At 38.4% G+C, this 16,487-nt stretch overlaps 1 protein-coding gene across 2 annotated transcripts in view; it reads right to left on the bottom strand.

Annotated features, from left to right (window-relative positions):
- Positions 1–16,487, bottom strand: part of LOC137870966 (E3 ubiquitin-protein ligase TRIM9) — a 43,579-nt gene continuing 27,092 nt past the window's right edge. Inside the window, exons 5-12 of one of the 2 annotated variants that reach the window (XM_068708486.1) lie at positions 14,421–14,574; positions 11,922–12,002; positions 10,229–10,392; positions 9,754–9,892; positions 7,283–7,407; positions 6,974–7,152; positions 5,005–5,167; positions 1–3,656 (exon numbers count right to left, since the gene is read on the bottom strand). In XM_068708486.1, coding sequence (XP_068564587.1) covers positions 3,609–3,656; positions 5,005–5,167; positions 6,974–7,152; positions 7,283–7,407; positions 9,754–9,892; positions 10,229–10,392; positions 11,922–12,002; positions 14,421–14,574 — 1,053 coding nt within the window. In that variant the 3' untranslated portion in view covers positions 1–3,608. The remainder of the gene's footprint in view (positions 3,657–5,004; positions 5,168–6,973; positions 7,153–7,282; positions 7,408–9,753; positions 9,893–10,228; positions 10,393–11,921; positions 12,003–14,420; positions 14,575–16,487) is intronic. The other variant, XM_068708485.1, reaches the window with a different exon arrangement.

Here is a 16,487-nt window from a genome sequence, read left to right on the forward strand (position 1 = left end):
ATCAGAAACAAAGATGTGATAACACTAACATCCCCTTTTCAGTCGATGGTACACTTAGCAAACAGTTGTTTATTTACACACCCAGCAGACATTTAGCAACATTATCATTCATTTGGAGCTGTGTTTTTGGCCAAGAGACAAATGTAGTAAAAATATCTCTCTTTTAGCTCTAATTTTGGTCTCTACCAACTCCTTAGGGAAATATCTGACTCTTTAGCTGCTAAATGCTTCACCATGTTCACCAGCTAGTTGCTGACTGAGCCCATCTGTCTGTGTCCGTCTGGCCTGCTGCAGATGAAAATAATGCTATGAGTAGTTAAGTGTTAATCAAAACGGTAAAGCTAAAGAAAACTAAGAGGCTAAAACGCTCCCTAACGACGAGAACTGCAGAGTCGGGGAATAATTATCTGGGTCCATCACTACGAGTGATTCACATTACACATTTGATCAACTGTTATAAAAAATATAGATGTAAAAAAATCTTTCCCACATCATTTGAATGCCGCATCAGATGCAAACAGCTTTGATTCATATATAAATACATAATCCCATCCCCATCTCCCAAAAAGGCTCAATCATTATTCTTCAGTAGTATTTCTTACATATTCATAAACATAAAATGAACCAAAATTCAAATATATTACCTTATAATACTACTCTAATGCTCTATAGTTAAATACATTCTCCAAAAAAAAAAATACAGGCCAACAAATGTTGTCATGTTTCTGTTGTATTGAAAATAGACCTAATTAATTCCAGTAAGAAAGGCCTTCTTTAATTTATAGTATATATAGTGTTCAGTCACCTGGCATCTTTAAAGTTTGTGTTGAACTGAGAATTTAAAATAAATTGGCTGTGTTAAGCAACATGTAATTGCTGCCTGCAATCATAATAATTTGTTACATTACAAAAGTGAAAATATAAATGACTGCTGTCCCTGATTAGATGTATGAGATAGTTGGCGATACAAGTAAGATAGTAAGAGATGTAAATCTGACACCTCGTCAGACAAAATGATTGCTGACATTGTTTAAAAAGTCAGCAATTAAAGGTATGAAATCACAGTCGGGTATTATGAAACAATGAATTAATCCTGTTGTTGCCACCATCCACCAGCAGAGGGCAACCTGTCGTAGCAGTTGGCTTTAACATCACTCATTGCAAAGACACAGCACACTATTTACAATACAGCTTCAGATATTTTGTAAACTTGTTTGACGCTTAATCCATGCTTAATATCTCACATTATAGTCATAACTCACATATTTACATTTGTTTGTTGTTTTCCATTCACACATAAGCCCAATCTTTGTATGGCAGGTGTGTCACTTCTCTCTCACACATCATTATAGGGAGTAGAAATATTAAAGATTAAATAAATTAGCAAACTTTTCCATCCTCTTCTGCATTAGTCGTGAAATATACATGGGTACTGTATGTTAAAACAACATCTTATATCCGGAGTCACAGTGGTTTGGTTGGATTTTAAAGCCGCTGCCGAATCCAATCCCTGATGAGAAATGCAGCAGCAAGCGTAGCTTCACCTGATGTGACTTTTCAAGATCTTCAGCGTGACATATTAAAGGGGCCTGACAGAGATTCTACAGAGAGACTGGGAGATGAGCACAGAATCAAAATTACCATGCGACAATCACACTTTTCTCCTCTAATTTTGATATATTATAGTAGCTGTTGGTCTTGTGAAGAAAAAAAAGTGAAGTTTGGCTCAGTTCCATTTAATGTCAGCGTTTTCGGACATTTATCCCTCAAGGTGAAATCATGTCCTCATGAGTCAGAGTGAATGCAGAGCCTGGGAGAGGCTGCAGGGAAAACATCAAGGCAGGAAATGCTCCTGTCGGCAATTTATCAACCTCGTTCCCACTCTTTGATTCATTTAACAGACAAGTTGGTACAACATTTTGTAGTTAACCAAATTAACACAATCACCAAAATTGTATTAAATGCTGCAGGCATATTTTAACCTCTAACCTCACTGACATGCTCATGGTTTCGTACTTACAAGCTTATGCTGCTCAGTCAAATTTCCTTCACAGAACGTAATCTTAAATTCCAGTGGAGACCCCAAAGTTTAAAACAGAATGCCAAATATGTCAGTATCAGTGTCTGTGTCAATAGTTCAATATTTTGTTAAACACCCATTAGATGAGAAGAACGATACCACCCCCATGTCTCTAGCATACATATGAAACTACATCCAGTAGCCACTTAGCTTAACTTAGCATAAAGAGTGGAGCGCTCTGACTGAAGGAAACTAAATCTGCCAGCCAGCACCTCTAAATATAACTGTATAATATGTTCTATCTCATTTGTTTAACCCTTTTACATAATATCATGAAACAAGTGTACTTCCAAAAATAAAGAAACTATTCCTTTAATCTCTTTAGGTGGCAAAATGGTGCATGAGAGTTTGCTGCTCTCCTTGTCTGGTCTCTGGTGAGTCTCTCTGGTGAGTCTCTCTCTTTTATTCTACCACTTGAGGCAGATAGACACTGTGAGTGGTCAATAACACTCTACCAGAAACTAAAATAAATGACAAGACACTTCAAAATTACACAACCAATCCCGCATGGAGACAACACTGAAATGCAGCAAAATTAATTGACCACTTTCAGGTTGCAAAATAAAACATTTCCCCTGCAGACTGGCCACTCCCATGCTTTGCAGATCTGTCACATGACTGAAAAATGAAATGGAACCGAGTCCAATCCTTCCCAGCTTTTGATCTCAGCGCGTAAACCTCTTTGAAAACAGCACCAAACAATCTTTATGCCTTTTTGTATGCGAAAGACAAGAAGGGAAAAACAGAAAAGGCAATGCTGTTGGAGCCACAACTGAGAGAAAAAAGTGTGCAGTGAACGTGAAGCTTTTAAATATTCCATGAGGGAAACATCCCGCAGTGCCACTACAACTCCTATAAAAGACTCTCTTCATCTAGTTTTACCTCGTGAGCCGTAAAGACACCTGAGAGAGAAGCAGAGCAACAATAAGCGCTGCTGAATCGTTTCTCCCTTGCTTACTGGAAGCACCTTGTTGTCCTGGACTTTTTTTAAACTGATTGTGATGCTATTTTCTGATGGAACATCTTACATTTAATCATAAAGCTTAGAAATTCTCAAATAGAAAAATTAAATGTACAATATTGTTTCACTGGACAGTGTGGGAATCTTCACTATTGATTCTGTCAAAGTGAGAGAGTCGATTAGTTTAGTCTCAGGACTTGAGGAGAAATTTCAGGCTGTATTTTCCTTCTTGTTAACATGTTTTGCAAGGTACAATAACATAAATGAAGTAAATTATTGGGGAAAAAACTGGAATATAAAAAAAGTATGGCAATCCAGTCATCTCTGTTGGGATGTCCACAAGCGTCAATCATTGTATTAAGAGACAATAATAACCCAGATTTTATTCTTTCGTCCCAAATTATGGAGCGGGGTCTCACATTGAAGTGTATCCAAGACAAAGGGCACCTTGAGAAGAATGGGAGACGGGTAAATCCCATCTGACGTGACTGGAAAAGGTCCACATGGGAGCGAACTGCATATGACATCGTTGGTTTGTATCCAGGGCACGCTCGGAGGGAAGACCTCCTACTGTTTGGTATTCTTTGGCAACTCCAGGCCCGTCAGTAAGGTCGCCTGAAAGGAGCAACAGAGCAGATCATCTGTGATCGAGACTGTGAGGAGATCAGTCAATGAATGCTTGAATTTGAGGAACATATCTGACGACTGCTTGGAAGAATAGTAATGGGATGGATTTAGAAAATACAGTCTTGTTAACGTCTTCCATCTACGGATTCCTTCCTCCATACACTTTGACTCTGCTTGCAAAAATGATGCACAGACTGTATACTTCTTGCATTCTGTAAGTGTGTGTCTAAAACTGCTACGTCTGACTGCTTTCTACATGCAACTATTTCATGTCTGTACTGGAAGAGGGATCTGATTGTTATTCCTCTTGATTTTCTGTCTTTGCTTGTTACTTCAAACATGTAAATTTAGCAAATATAAGGATGAAGATAATTTAAGCTGCAGCTATAACAATGCTTATGTATTAATGCTGAGGTCTACCAAATATTTACTGTTGTTTTGGTAGAAATCAGCTGACAGCTGACATTTCTCGGCTCGTTAATATTTAAAGGAGCTTCAAACTTATGTAACATGAGTTTGAGAAAGATAAATAAGTGATTTGTTGACTTCAAGTGGTCCTCCTAAACTCCCACTTGTCAGAAATACAACCTGATGCTATAGTCAAGTGCTTCAGGTTCTTGATAGCAGGATAACAGACTGTAACAAGGATCACTTCTTTAGTATTTTGGAAATCAGGGGACATTGAATGCTGCAACAGCAGAACATATACCAGTCTGATGTTTGGTTATTTTTATTAGCAATTAAAATTAACTCTTAAAATCTTTAACTTCTTAAATCTATAAAAGAGCAGAGTGATGTTCTCAAATTGCTTGTTTATTCAGGGTATTCAGTTTACAATTATATAAAACAGAGAAAAAGCAGTGTTGCAAATCCAAGAGCGTGACACCAAAGTGCACGACTAAAAGTTACAAAATGTACAAGAGAAAACAACACTTGCTTCAGTGCACTTTGACGCTACTATGACCAGTTTTGGCAGCTCTGGTATCAACAAAAAGTGCTTTCCCAGTTGAATATATCCCTCATTTTGCTCATTCATGCAATCACTGTCTAAAGACGTACACACGCTGTACATATACTCAAAAGAACACATCATAACTACCATTTACGACACACACACACACACACACACACACACACACTGTGCTGTTTTCATGACTTTTGGAGATATGACATTGACCTACATTAATTTCCTGGAGACTTAATGATTTACGCTATGGGGACGTGCAATTGTCCCTATTTTGTCCTCCCAAAAAAGGAGACTGTAACTTTGTTCCCCACAAGACAGGTAAAACACACCTACACACACACACACACACACACACACACACACACTGACCTGCACGTTTCGGTTGAGGCTGACAGCTGGTACAAAGACCCCGTCCAGGTTCTCGAATGAGGTCGGTCCATGCTGCTCCTTGTTGATGTAAAAAGTCAGTGTGCGATTGGTCAAATCCAGCAGGACGCCAACAGTCGAGCCTTTGGCGATTCCTCCCTCCGCCCTACACACACACACACACACACACACACACACACACACACACAAAACATCAAATAGATAAAACAACTTAATTTGTGTGTGATAGGATGTGATAAGAACGTGTCTGGAAAACATTGAAACAGGGAGACTGACATCTGACTGTCTTTATGAACATTTTCAAGAAAACCCTCTCCCTTCTCATCTGTCTTTTTGCCATTCTTCCCCTACAGCTTGTTAAAGAGAAGACCAAACTCCACTCTATATCATAATAATATTCCAGTTCTATTCTAAATATGCCAATAAAGTGTGATGTGCTTGAAAGAAAAAGTAAAGCACTAAAAATGTAAACCTCATATTCAGCGATTTATAATTTTCATCTTTTGTGTCCACAAGGTCTTGAGCTCCATTTGTTTTAACAAGCTCATCAAAGCTCGGGAATTCAGACTACCTACTGTGATTCAACTCTAATCTGTGTGGTAAGGTGACAAAAAATGGACACTTAAAGAAAACTACAAATGTTTGTCTTTTTTCCTGAAAATGAGATAAGAGTGTGATTGAAATTGTGTTTTTGCAAAGAAGCTATAAGGTGTGAAACCACCTCTGTACATGTAAGGTAGCCATGTTTCAAACTGGGCTGAGAGAGAGCCAGCGCTCTGAGAGACACGAAGGAATCAATATGTGGTTAAGAACATGAGACACAAACATGAGATGATGAATGACATGAAAGCAGATGGCACAGTGAATAAATCCATCGCCTGGATGGACCGAGATAGAGAGAGACGAATAAAGTCAGAGGTTTCGCATTGTTGGATGCTGTGGAGAGTCAACTTATTTCTTGTGAAGAATAGACGTCTTTTGTTGTAAATAAATGTTTAATGAGGGTTTGATAGCTACATTGTGACACTGAGAGAGATGGTTCAGAGAGATGTTTTGATATCTCCTGCAGGCTGCGTTCTTCTTCTACTGCTCTCTGGTCTGTTTAGGCAGTAGTGTATGAGCCCCGGGGGTCCCTCTGTTATCCTGGGTATGTATCATTATTCTGTGTGTGTGTGTGTGTGTGTGTGTGTGTGTGTGTGTGTGTGTGTGTGTGTGTGTGTGTGTGTTTAGTGTTTTGTTGTGTGAGCTTTAATGCAGAACTCACAATGATGAATAGAAGAAGAGAGTACAAAGTTTCTGCCTCCTGCTGTTCTCATTGACATACAAGTGTTGTTTATAAATAAAGATGAATACATTTTCTAATAAGGCATACAAGTTTAAAGCTGTAACTAACTGACTAATTGGTTATTAATAATAATAATTCATAATCATATTAATTAATTAATAATAATTATAATAATAATGAATGATTTTTTAACGTCATTTAATACAACTTTTAAGTTGTCAAGTCATGGAAAAAAACCTCAGCTAGTGTTCACACTTATACTCTATATTTAAAATTTGAAGAAAAGTTACAAAAATGTTTGATTCTTTTGCATCTCGATCAATCAATGTCTTATTTATTAATGACCACACGACTGAGGTCATATTTGGTTATGGTACCGCATGATGGGTAAACTCATTACAGCAGTGTCAGAACATCAAAACAACATTTATTGACAATGCGCTGCAGTACCAAAGTGTTACGGATGAGGTGAGTTTGCTCTCAGTGATGGCCGTGAGGTGGCTTTGTTTTACTTTGAATTTGTTGAACTGTCTTTGCTGGGCTTTGCATCTGTATTGATGATCTACCATTGACATACGATATCAGCTATTGGTGGCTCCCATCGAAATAATACCAACGGCGTTAAAAACACATACTGTATAGTAGACCAATATAGCGTACACCTACCTGTTGGTGTGGGAGTTGTTGTGCATGAACCAGGAGCGGTTGTTGTCCACATACATGGCCCACGCCTTGTCATCTTTGCCCAGCATCATGTCTTTCATGGTGTTGATCCTCGCCACGCCAAACGCAGGGTCAGGGTGGTTGTCATAGCGGTCGATGCGGACCTCCCAGTAGTGGATGCCCTGAGATTCACGTGGAAGTAGAATAGATTTTATTAAATGGGATGTGAAAACAGATTTTGGTCACTCATATGAGAAAGAAATCTAATCTATGTATAAAAATCCATAAAACAGATAACACGTGTGAGTTTACTTTGGAGAAAGCAGCGGTTCCCAGCACCACGCGGTCGTCGTAGCTGCTGCAGGTGACTGTCTGGTTTTCATTGGTCAGAACTATGTCCCGATGAGCTGTGGAGGGGTCAAAGGAGAACCAGGCCACTGTAGGAGGGAAACATCAGTTGGTCATGATGAGTCAACATTTTTTTTTTAACAGAGAGGTATTAAGTTATAAGGAATTAGAAGTTTTGAAAGTCTGTGCCACCATTCAGACCCATGATGTAGTCAGTCACAAAGCCACAGTTGTACCCAGACCCTTAATGACTTCATCTTCACAAACTGGTGTCACACTTTTGTTTGCCAAAGCATACAGTAATATCCTATTAGTAGCTTTGCATGATGTTGATGGTGCTCATTAATTGTTTTCATCCTCATCAATATGGACACACTCTGCTGCCACAGTGAGAAACTAAAATCTGCTATTTTTATAACAAGAATAACTCCGTCATATTTACATTTTTTCAAATAATCACGTCAGGATAACAGATAATGTTGTATTGATAATAAAATATAATAATATGAACAACTAATTTAGCTGTATTAAAGCAATGTATGTGTATATACCAAGATACAATCATACATTAAAATAATTGAAATGATGACTTAAAAACAAATCAGTCAAAGCCTCAAGAAACAGAGATGATTTTTTGTTGCAGAAGCAGCAATCGATACACTAATATACACAATATAACTAAAGAAATTGAAAGGGAATGGCATATGCACACTTTGTCTACCAACACCTTATGTGATTCATTTTGATAAACAAGAAATAGCTCGGACTCATGAAGTTGAAAAGTGGCTTCAGACATTATGAAATGTCTGTTATTAATCAGCCCACCAGGACATTTTCAACACGTCTCTAAGCCTTCACTGTGATTAGATGACCATCAGCTGCTATATCAGGAGAGTTGTCTGTTGCCACATTAACACACGTATTATCAGTGGGTTCCATCTGGACAGAGTTACGTATGGAAATCCATGTCTGGCATTACATACATGGCATATATAACGTTCTGTCTGGCGGGGCATAAGTGCGTGGGTGAGTTTATAGCTGCAGGATAAAAGCATGCGCGCGCACACACACACACACACACACACACACACACATACACACTAAAGGCATAAAAAATCAGAACAGAAACATCAGGGATGCATTTACTATCTCTGCCTGAAATGCTTCATCAGCTGGCTACAACCTTATGCTGCGTCATTGATTTGGAAGTGGTGACACATCAAATACACACACACACACACACACACACACACACACACACATACAGAAAGAGATTTATACCACGTTACAAAAATTGTACATAAAAATCTGCAGTCTCTGTTGCCTGCTTATTTACTTGTCATGCCTCTTTTCTCTGTGTATTTGGAGGAAGCTACAGTCCTCGAGGGTAGAGAAGGAGGAGGCGATGAGGAGCAAGAGGAAGAAAAAGAGGGTGAGTTAACAAAGAAAAAAAATGCCAAAGAAAAGGAAAAAAAGAGGGCGGGAGGGATGAACGGTTATCAGTCACAAAACAGACTAATGCCCATTGTTGGTGAAATTGGCAAAGTGAGATAGAGTGTCTCAGTGTGACTCTCACCTTCATCCCACTGTGGTTGTGGAAAATGTTGTCATTGTCCCCTTTTTTCCTCCTCCTTCTTTCTCTAACTCCTTTCTTTTCTTTCCCTTCCTTTGCCCTCTTCAGCTTTGTTTTCCTTCATTTTCTTTCTTCACTCTTCATTCCTTTATTTACCATTATTTCCTACACTTATTTGTATCCTTTCCTCCCTTCCTTGTCCACTCCCTTCCTTTTCTTGCCGATATCCTATTTCTTCCTCTCTTTTTTCACTCTTCATTCCTTCTTCCCTAACATTTCCTTTTCTATTAATTTCTTATTTGTCCACTCCCCTCTTTCCTTTCCTTTTCTTACCGGTTCTCTCATTTCTTTTCCTCTTCTTTCCTCTCCTTTCTGTCTTTTACTCCTCCCCTTTCTTTCCCTATCCTCTTTTTCTCCTTATTTTTAACATTACTCCCCTCTCCTTCCCCTTTTTCTTCATTTCATTCTTTCCTTGTCCACTCCCTTCTTTCCTTTCATTTTCTTAGCTATCCCCCCCTCTTTTCCTTTCCTTGTACTATCCTTTCTTTTGCCCTCCTTCCCTTTCTATAGCTTTTCTGTTTCCTTCCAATTGCCTTCTCTCCTCTTCTTTCATTTAGACTCCCTTCCTTTCCTTGTCTAATCAATTTTACATGCTACAATTAATTTGTGTCTTCAAATCTTTTACGAAGATCATCACAAATACTATTCTGCGGGAAACAATAAAATCAAAGGAGGATTATTCCAAAGGATACAGACATTATCCTTTAGCCCACACTTAGTGTCAATTTGACAAAACTGTAGAACACCCCCACCCCCCCCCCACACACACACACACACACACACACACACACATACTGCCTACCATCAGAGGTCTTGAGCACCACAGTCTTGCTGTACGGCCCCACACCGATAGCATTGTAGGCTTTCACCCTGGCATTGTAGGAGCTGTTAAAATGAAGGCCGTCCACAGTACACACTGTCTCCTTCCCCACATACACCTCCTGAGGGCACACACACATTTTAGTAGCATCATTACAAATGCAGATTAAGCGCATGCACATTTGTTCACTGCTTAAACACACAAGATGGACTCAAGTATAGGTAAAGAGTCACACAATTAAAATACATGTTTACTGATGTCACAAATATCACACACACACACACACAAACTACACACACTCAACTAGTTGAGCAGCATATGGATAATTAATAATACAATCAAAAGGAAGACTAGCCACAGAAGAGACATAATTTACTGCATGGTGTCATATTAGTGACAACATGACATGCACATTACGAATTATAACTCAGTGTGTGTGTTTTTACGAGGCACAGACCCTGTACTGTCCTCCATTGCCGTCGTCCAGCTCCAGGATGTAGCCCTCAATGAGGCTGACAGGGGGTGCAGTTACCCTCCAGGCCAGGGTGGCGCTGTTGTTCCTGGTGCAGCACTTCTCCAGCTGCAAGAGAGGAGCCACCGGTACCGAGGGTCCAGACTCCACTGTGGGGAGAAAAAGATGGATGAGACATAAAGATTGTAATTGGGGGGGTGAAAGGGTGGGTGGATGCACAAAGAGAAAAAGAAGACATGACATGTCGTCAGCTGGCTGGTTGACTTTAAACAAACTGATGGTCAAGAAAGAGGGGCTTTACTGTAGATCTAGTGGGGGATAAAAACATTTCCAGGTTTATACACAGGGAAACCGCTGGGAATTGGTGGAGGCTTGAAGTAGGTCATGTGAAGACATATATACATTATAGAGGTAGCAGTAGTGGGGCATAGGATAAGACCAATATAAGCTTCAAAGACTAGTAGCTATTCTGTTAAAAAAAACCTCCAGCAGCAATTATTTGAACGCTATTTTGCTTATTTCTTAAGAAAAAGTCTCCCCAAATTACAAGTAGGTGTTCTTGTCAAGGTGGGACAACCTCTCAAATGATAAGTAGACTGTCTTGAGATACGAATTAGTACAAACTACAACTATACTACCTATTGAAAAGACAGACTAACACATTTAGCTAATTGCTAGATTCAGGGCAGGAATCTTGGCTTGTTAAAGAAGTCAAAAAATGAATATCCTATCAAAGGATTTTCTAATAAACAATCATATCTGTCTAACCCTTGGTAAAATTGGTGCTAACAAACAGAACATGACCGCATTCCAAAAGGAGCTGAAACAAACACACAAACAACAACATCAGGGTAAAAATAACCACTGAACACACAAGTGGAGATATCAGGGTGATGAATTCTGCTTCATTCATCATTTCTTCATTTGTTAACTGACCTTTCAAGACCAAAATAAGTAGTAGTGAAGACACAGAGGAAAGGCAGCAGTCATGACAGAGGGAACAACATAGCAGGGTTGATCTGATATACACTGTACTTATCAATTCAGTTTATCAATGTCACAGTAATCACAATATTTGTAGCCAAAGTAGTTCTTTGAATCATGCACAACCAGAAGATGACGAGTATTTGTTGTTAAATGAATGCAATTTTATCATTTGTATTCATATTTGCAACAATATATTCTCCATTTATTATTTTTAGTATTCTATACCTTAAATCCATATTTTACAATTTCATTTTAAGATTTTCTTAATTGAAAAAGATTATCTTTATTTTAATTCAATAATTGTGATTCTGACATTTGGGGATCATGTTTAATACACATTTCCTCTTATTATATTTAAAGATGGTACAAATGATTATTTCCACACAAAAAAAATCAAAGGATTGGTAACCAAAGACTAGCATGGAACACAGAGAAGTACTTCAGGCAACAAATTTCTGTGACTTATATGGAAACTTTGTGCTTCAGTGAAGGCAGCACTATTCTGCAGAGGTGCCATTCATTGGAGAGGAGCTGGAAAACAATAACCATGCAGAGACCAGATAGACGCTGTGGGACAAAAGGACCAGTGATCTTCCAACCATAAGCAGTGCTGAGGGATGAGGAAGGAGTGACGAAAAAAACTCAAGGAAGGAAAACAGAGGTTCACTGTGAAAAGTAGTCTCTGAAATACCTCCTGGGCTCTCTGTCTCCAGCTCAGCCTCACCACTGTCTGCTGCCTGCATTTGTTTCAAAAACGGATTCTCCTGCACATCTGTAAATATGACGTTGGTTTGGATGTTTTAATGCAAGAGCACATGGACAAAAGATGGCACATATAGCAGCTGGAACTGACAGTGAGACCAGTGCAGAGATTTAGATTGAATGCATTAGAAACATAACAAAAAGTAAATATTCACTGACGCAATGAAGAGCGTGTGCTGTGTCACCAAAATGACCATCAGCGGCAACACAAAAGCCTTATGGTCATTAATTTGCAAATGATATGTAAATTTCATGATGTTCACCATATAACATTGACTTGTGGGTCAGACTATTATAATTCAAAAATACTTCTTATTTCAGAAAATATCTTGCATTTAAGTTATTTTGAAAGATGTAAATATTGTAAATTTCATCAATGTAAAATGTTGTATCATCTGCATATTATGACACAATAGGAGTTTTTTTCCCCAAATATCTGATATTAGATCAGAAAACGCTGCAACAACGACGAAAGACTACAACCATGAAGGTTTGGTCACGAATAAGACAATGTGCGTGCTTAGTGCTCTTTTCAAGTAACTGGATTTCAGTAGCAGTAAAATAAGAAGTAGTAAAGAACAAGAATTAAAACAGGGATTTAGCTACAATTTAGGTCTGTAGATATTCTAGAAATTTGGGGGTTTTGGCATTCTGAAGAGGATCCTACAATAAAACCAAGGACATGGTAGACATTGTTTTGACTGCTTCCAGTATTTTGAATCACTTTAATGTTGTTAGAGGCTAACTAAATAAATAACTGCCTGGCTACAGCAATTAGACCTCTATGTTGGTAAAATAAGAGGCTGCTGCTTTATTTTATAGGTCAATAATTGTCTAATAACTTCTTTGGAAATTTCCTGACAAGAACTACGTATGTAATCTGATAATAATTAAATGGGAAAGACAAACGTCTGAAGTGTTTGCACCAGAGTTTAGTTGGTTGAGATTATAAGCAGTTGTTGATTTACAGAGGACATCAAGACTGAAAAACATGTGATCCAGAGCAACTCATTCAGTTCAGATTGTCAATTACAACTTAAAATGAAGGAGAATAATTCAGGCTACTTATGAACCAGAAACACCTCCTGCACTGCATTGTTGCTCAGGATGTCAAAGACTAAAATTCAAAGACATGAAATCAAATGCTCTATGTTTAAACTCAATCGCTTTGTTCCTGATGATCAATGGGATGTGACGGTGGGGAAACGTACAGATGGGTTTCATGTTGTCGGACTTAAAGAACAAAGGGAAGGACGACCAAATCCTCTCAACTACTTACAAGCCTACTCATCCTACTCAAATTAGAGAAAGTCTCCTTCAAGTGTAACTCAATCAGGGTCATGACTCTGTAATATTTGTAATAGATCACAATGCATTTTGAATAAATGCAAAAAAAATATTGTATATAATGTAATAATGAGCATTATTCAGTATAATAGCGATGTTGAATCAACATCTACAAAGGAAAACACCTGATCTTTACTGCCCCAGGGGATCCGTATCATAATAAAATATGCAGAGTGCTGATTACATATTTAATGTACATTAACAATACATCTGGGTAATCTCTAAAACTGCCGCTGAATTAATGTAAAGGACGTTGTGTTTACTCATGCACACCAACTGGTTGCTGGGTAGCAACAACCAATGAATAGCTAATCAGCTATGTACATTGTTGTACAGCTGGAAGAAACCTCCAAAGGGAAGAGTGACAAAAACTACATGTTGTGTAGTCTGTTTAAAGGGGCACTCCACCATACTGTAATTTTATTACAGCAGTATGGGAACAACAGGAAATCCTCTCGTTATTCTGACTTGGGAGCATTCAAGCGTCATTCCAAGATGTTTACCTCCTCTGCCAGCCTTGTAATAATATAATTTAGTTAGTTAGTTACTAGTCAAAAAACATATATAAACTGTATTTACTGCCTTTAAAATTAACTGAATTGATTGCATTGGTGTTAATTTTATTTAAATGCAACTGCCAATGATGGCATTTTGCAAACCTTGTTTTGTTGACACTTAAATCGATGTGGTTCTAATCAAGTGGAAGATTAAATAAGACGTGTCATTATGTTAAACCGGCAAAATGACAATCAGTTGCATTATGGGAAATGTAGGATCAAGTGGAGTGGAGCTTGACCCATACTATGGAATATAGGTCAAAATATCTCTGCCTCAGCTACATTGAAAGTGATGATACACTTTCAATCAGTTCTTTGTTAGACCCCCCATCTTTATGAGCTCACTACTAAATTGATGGAATACTCCATTAAATACAAGTGTTAATACAGAGAAGTTAAGAATACAATTAGTTTTAGTTGATTACAAAAATGAATAGAAATTAGGATAATGGTACAATACAGTTTAACAAAGGTATAATACAAATTGCCAATTGAATAGGTAGTGTGTGCTTTTGTGTCTTCACCTTTGCCCTGGCAGAAGTCCAGCTGAAGGATAGTTTGGAGCAGTGAGTCGGTGTTGAGGGTGAGGTCAAAGTCAGGGACTACTTTTGGCTCCAGGGCTCCTTTCACCCACTGGTCCTGTGATGATACTACCCTCTTGATCAGAGCATCTGAGATCTACACACACACACACACACACACACACACACACACACACACACACACATGTAGACAAGGTTGAAGCACTCATGTACACAGTGATGGAAGATAAGCACGTGAAAAGACATGTAAAATCAACCAAACACAAGAAATGAGAGCATCTGTATTCAATATCTAGATGCTTGCAGGGCTGTGATACTCTCCCGGCAGAACAGCTTCTCTGCTCTGGGTACAGTTCCATTAGCCTGGCTTTATTACACTGTGTCTGACAAGTGAAATGAGGCGGGCATTAGTGCAGTTCAAATATTTAAGGCTAAGAATTAGACCCTTCATCTGCTGGTAAGAGCTTTATTGCCTCAGGGGGGAAAAAGTGAATACATTATATTAAACTACTCTCAACTGCAAAGAATTTGATGGGATCTTCTTAAAAACATGAGCCTAGTATTTTGAAATTCATCCTCGAGCATTACAACGCAAATTGCTTCATTTAGCTTAATTTTCCCCACTTCAGATCACTTCAAAATGTATTATATTTACAAATGTTCCTGAACTGATATCCTCCCTTGATTTTTTTAAGAGACTCTAGTTAGGATTTAGGTTTTGGCAACCATAAAGGCCCACATAATCAATACATTATAAAATATTCAGATCAAATGGAAGCAAGGGGATGTGTGTGTGTGTGTGTGTGTGTGTGTGTGTGTGTGTGTGTGTGTGTGTGTGTGTGTGTGTGTGTGTGTGTGTGTGTGTGTGTGTGTGTGTGTGTGTTTCCTCAGGAGTTTCTTTGATCTTTATTTCATCTCTCCCTTTCACGTTACTCTATTTCTCTCTTGCCTTCTTTCCAGGAAGAGAAATAATCATAACTAGAAGCAGAGACACTAGAATTCCATTTAATACCATTCAATAGAAAGTGAAACAGCCATAAATGGAGCTAAACGGTTGGAGAAGGTTAAAAGACCACGTGTTGTTTTATTCTTTACTTTTTGGGGAAGTATTTCTTCTTCTTTATCATTTAACCCTTGTGTTTATTTGATATTGGCTGTTAGGGTGTCTCACACCCACCACAGCTGTACTGTATGTGTAAAAATTTAAATAATTGCAAAATCAGCTTTTTTCTAACCTTTCCTTCTAACCTTATCAAAAAGAATATTAGAAAACTATTGAGGTTCCAGATGCCACAAACTTGCCTTGCACATTTGATGAAGGTGACAAAATATGGAAATTACCATTTCTTATAAGCATGCAAGATATAAAAGAAAAACAAAGACGTGTGTTTGTACAGACTCACGTTACTTGTGTCTGGGTTAATTAGACCCAAGATTGGTATAAAACTCAAATAAGAGAATTCCAGATAGAGCTATCTCAGGATTTGGAGGGGGGAGCGAGTGTGTTCCTGACCCCAAACAGAACATTAAACCTAAACTCTCACATCTTTCATTTAAGCAGGTGCACATGTCACATTTGACCTTTCTCAGTTTGACCTAACAATATACGGATCAACTATTGATCGGCCACTAAGCATCTTAGCCTCCTGATGACTAAACATGTCAGGTCAATTAAAAATAGATCAGCTGCAGTATTAAGCAAATCAGATGCTCCCATGCTGGTGTGTGTGTGTGTGTGTGTGTGTGTGTGTGTGTGTGTGTGTGTGTGTGTGTGTGTGTGTGTGTGTGTGTGTGTGTGTGTGTGTGTGTTTGTGTATGGATGCAGGCAGGCGTGTGTGTTGTTATTCTCAATCTTCCTCCTCAGATTGTGCAGTGTTTTTAGATGTGCTTACTTCACAAACATCAGAGGCTCCCTACACTGCTGATTTCTCCTCTTAGGCTCAAAGGAACTAAGTTCCTTGCTTCCTTCTTCCTTTTAACTTTTATATTTATAATTTTGGTTGTAAATACTTCATTTTTTTTTCAATATAGTAAGACCTCATACTGTGT

The sequence above is a fragment of the Cebidichthys violaceus genome, unplaced genomic scaffold, assembly GCF_023349555.1.
Source record: "Cebidichthys violaceus isolate CVI_PGR_0920_01 unplaced genomic scaffold, fCebVio1.0.p SCAF_14, whole genome shotgun sequence".
In the NCBI taxonomy this organism is placed as follows: Eukaryota; Metazoa; Chordata; class Actinopteri; order Perciformes; family Stichaeidae; genus Cebidichthys; species Cebidichthys violaceus.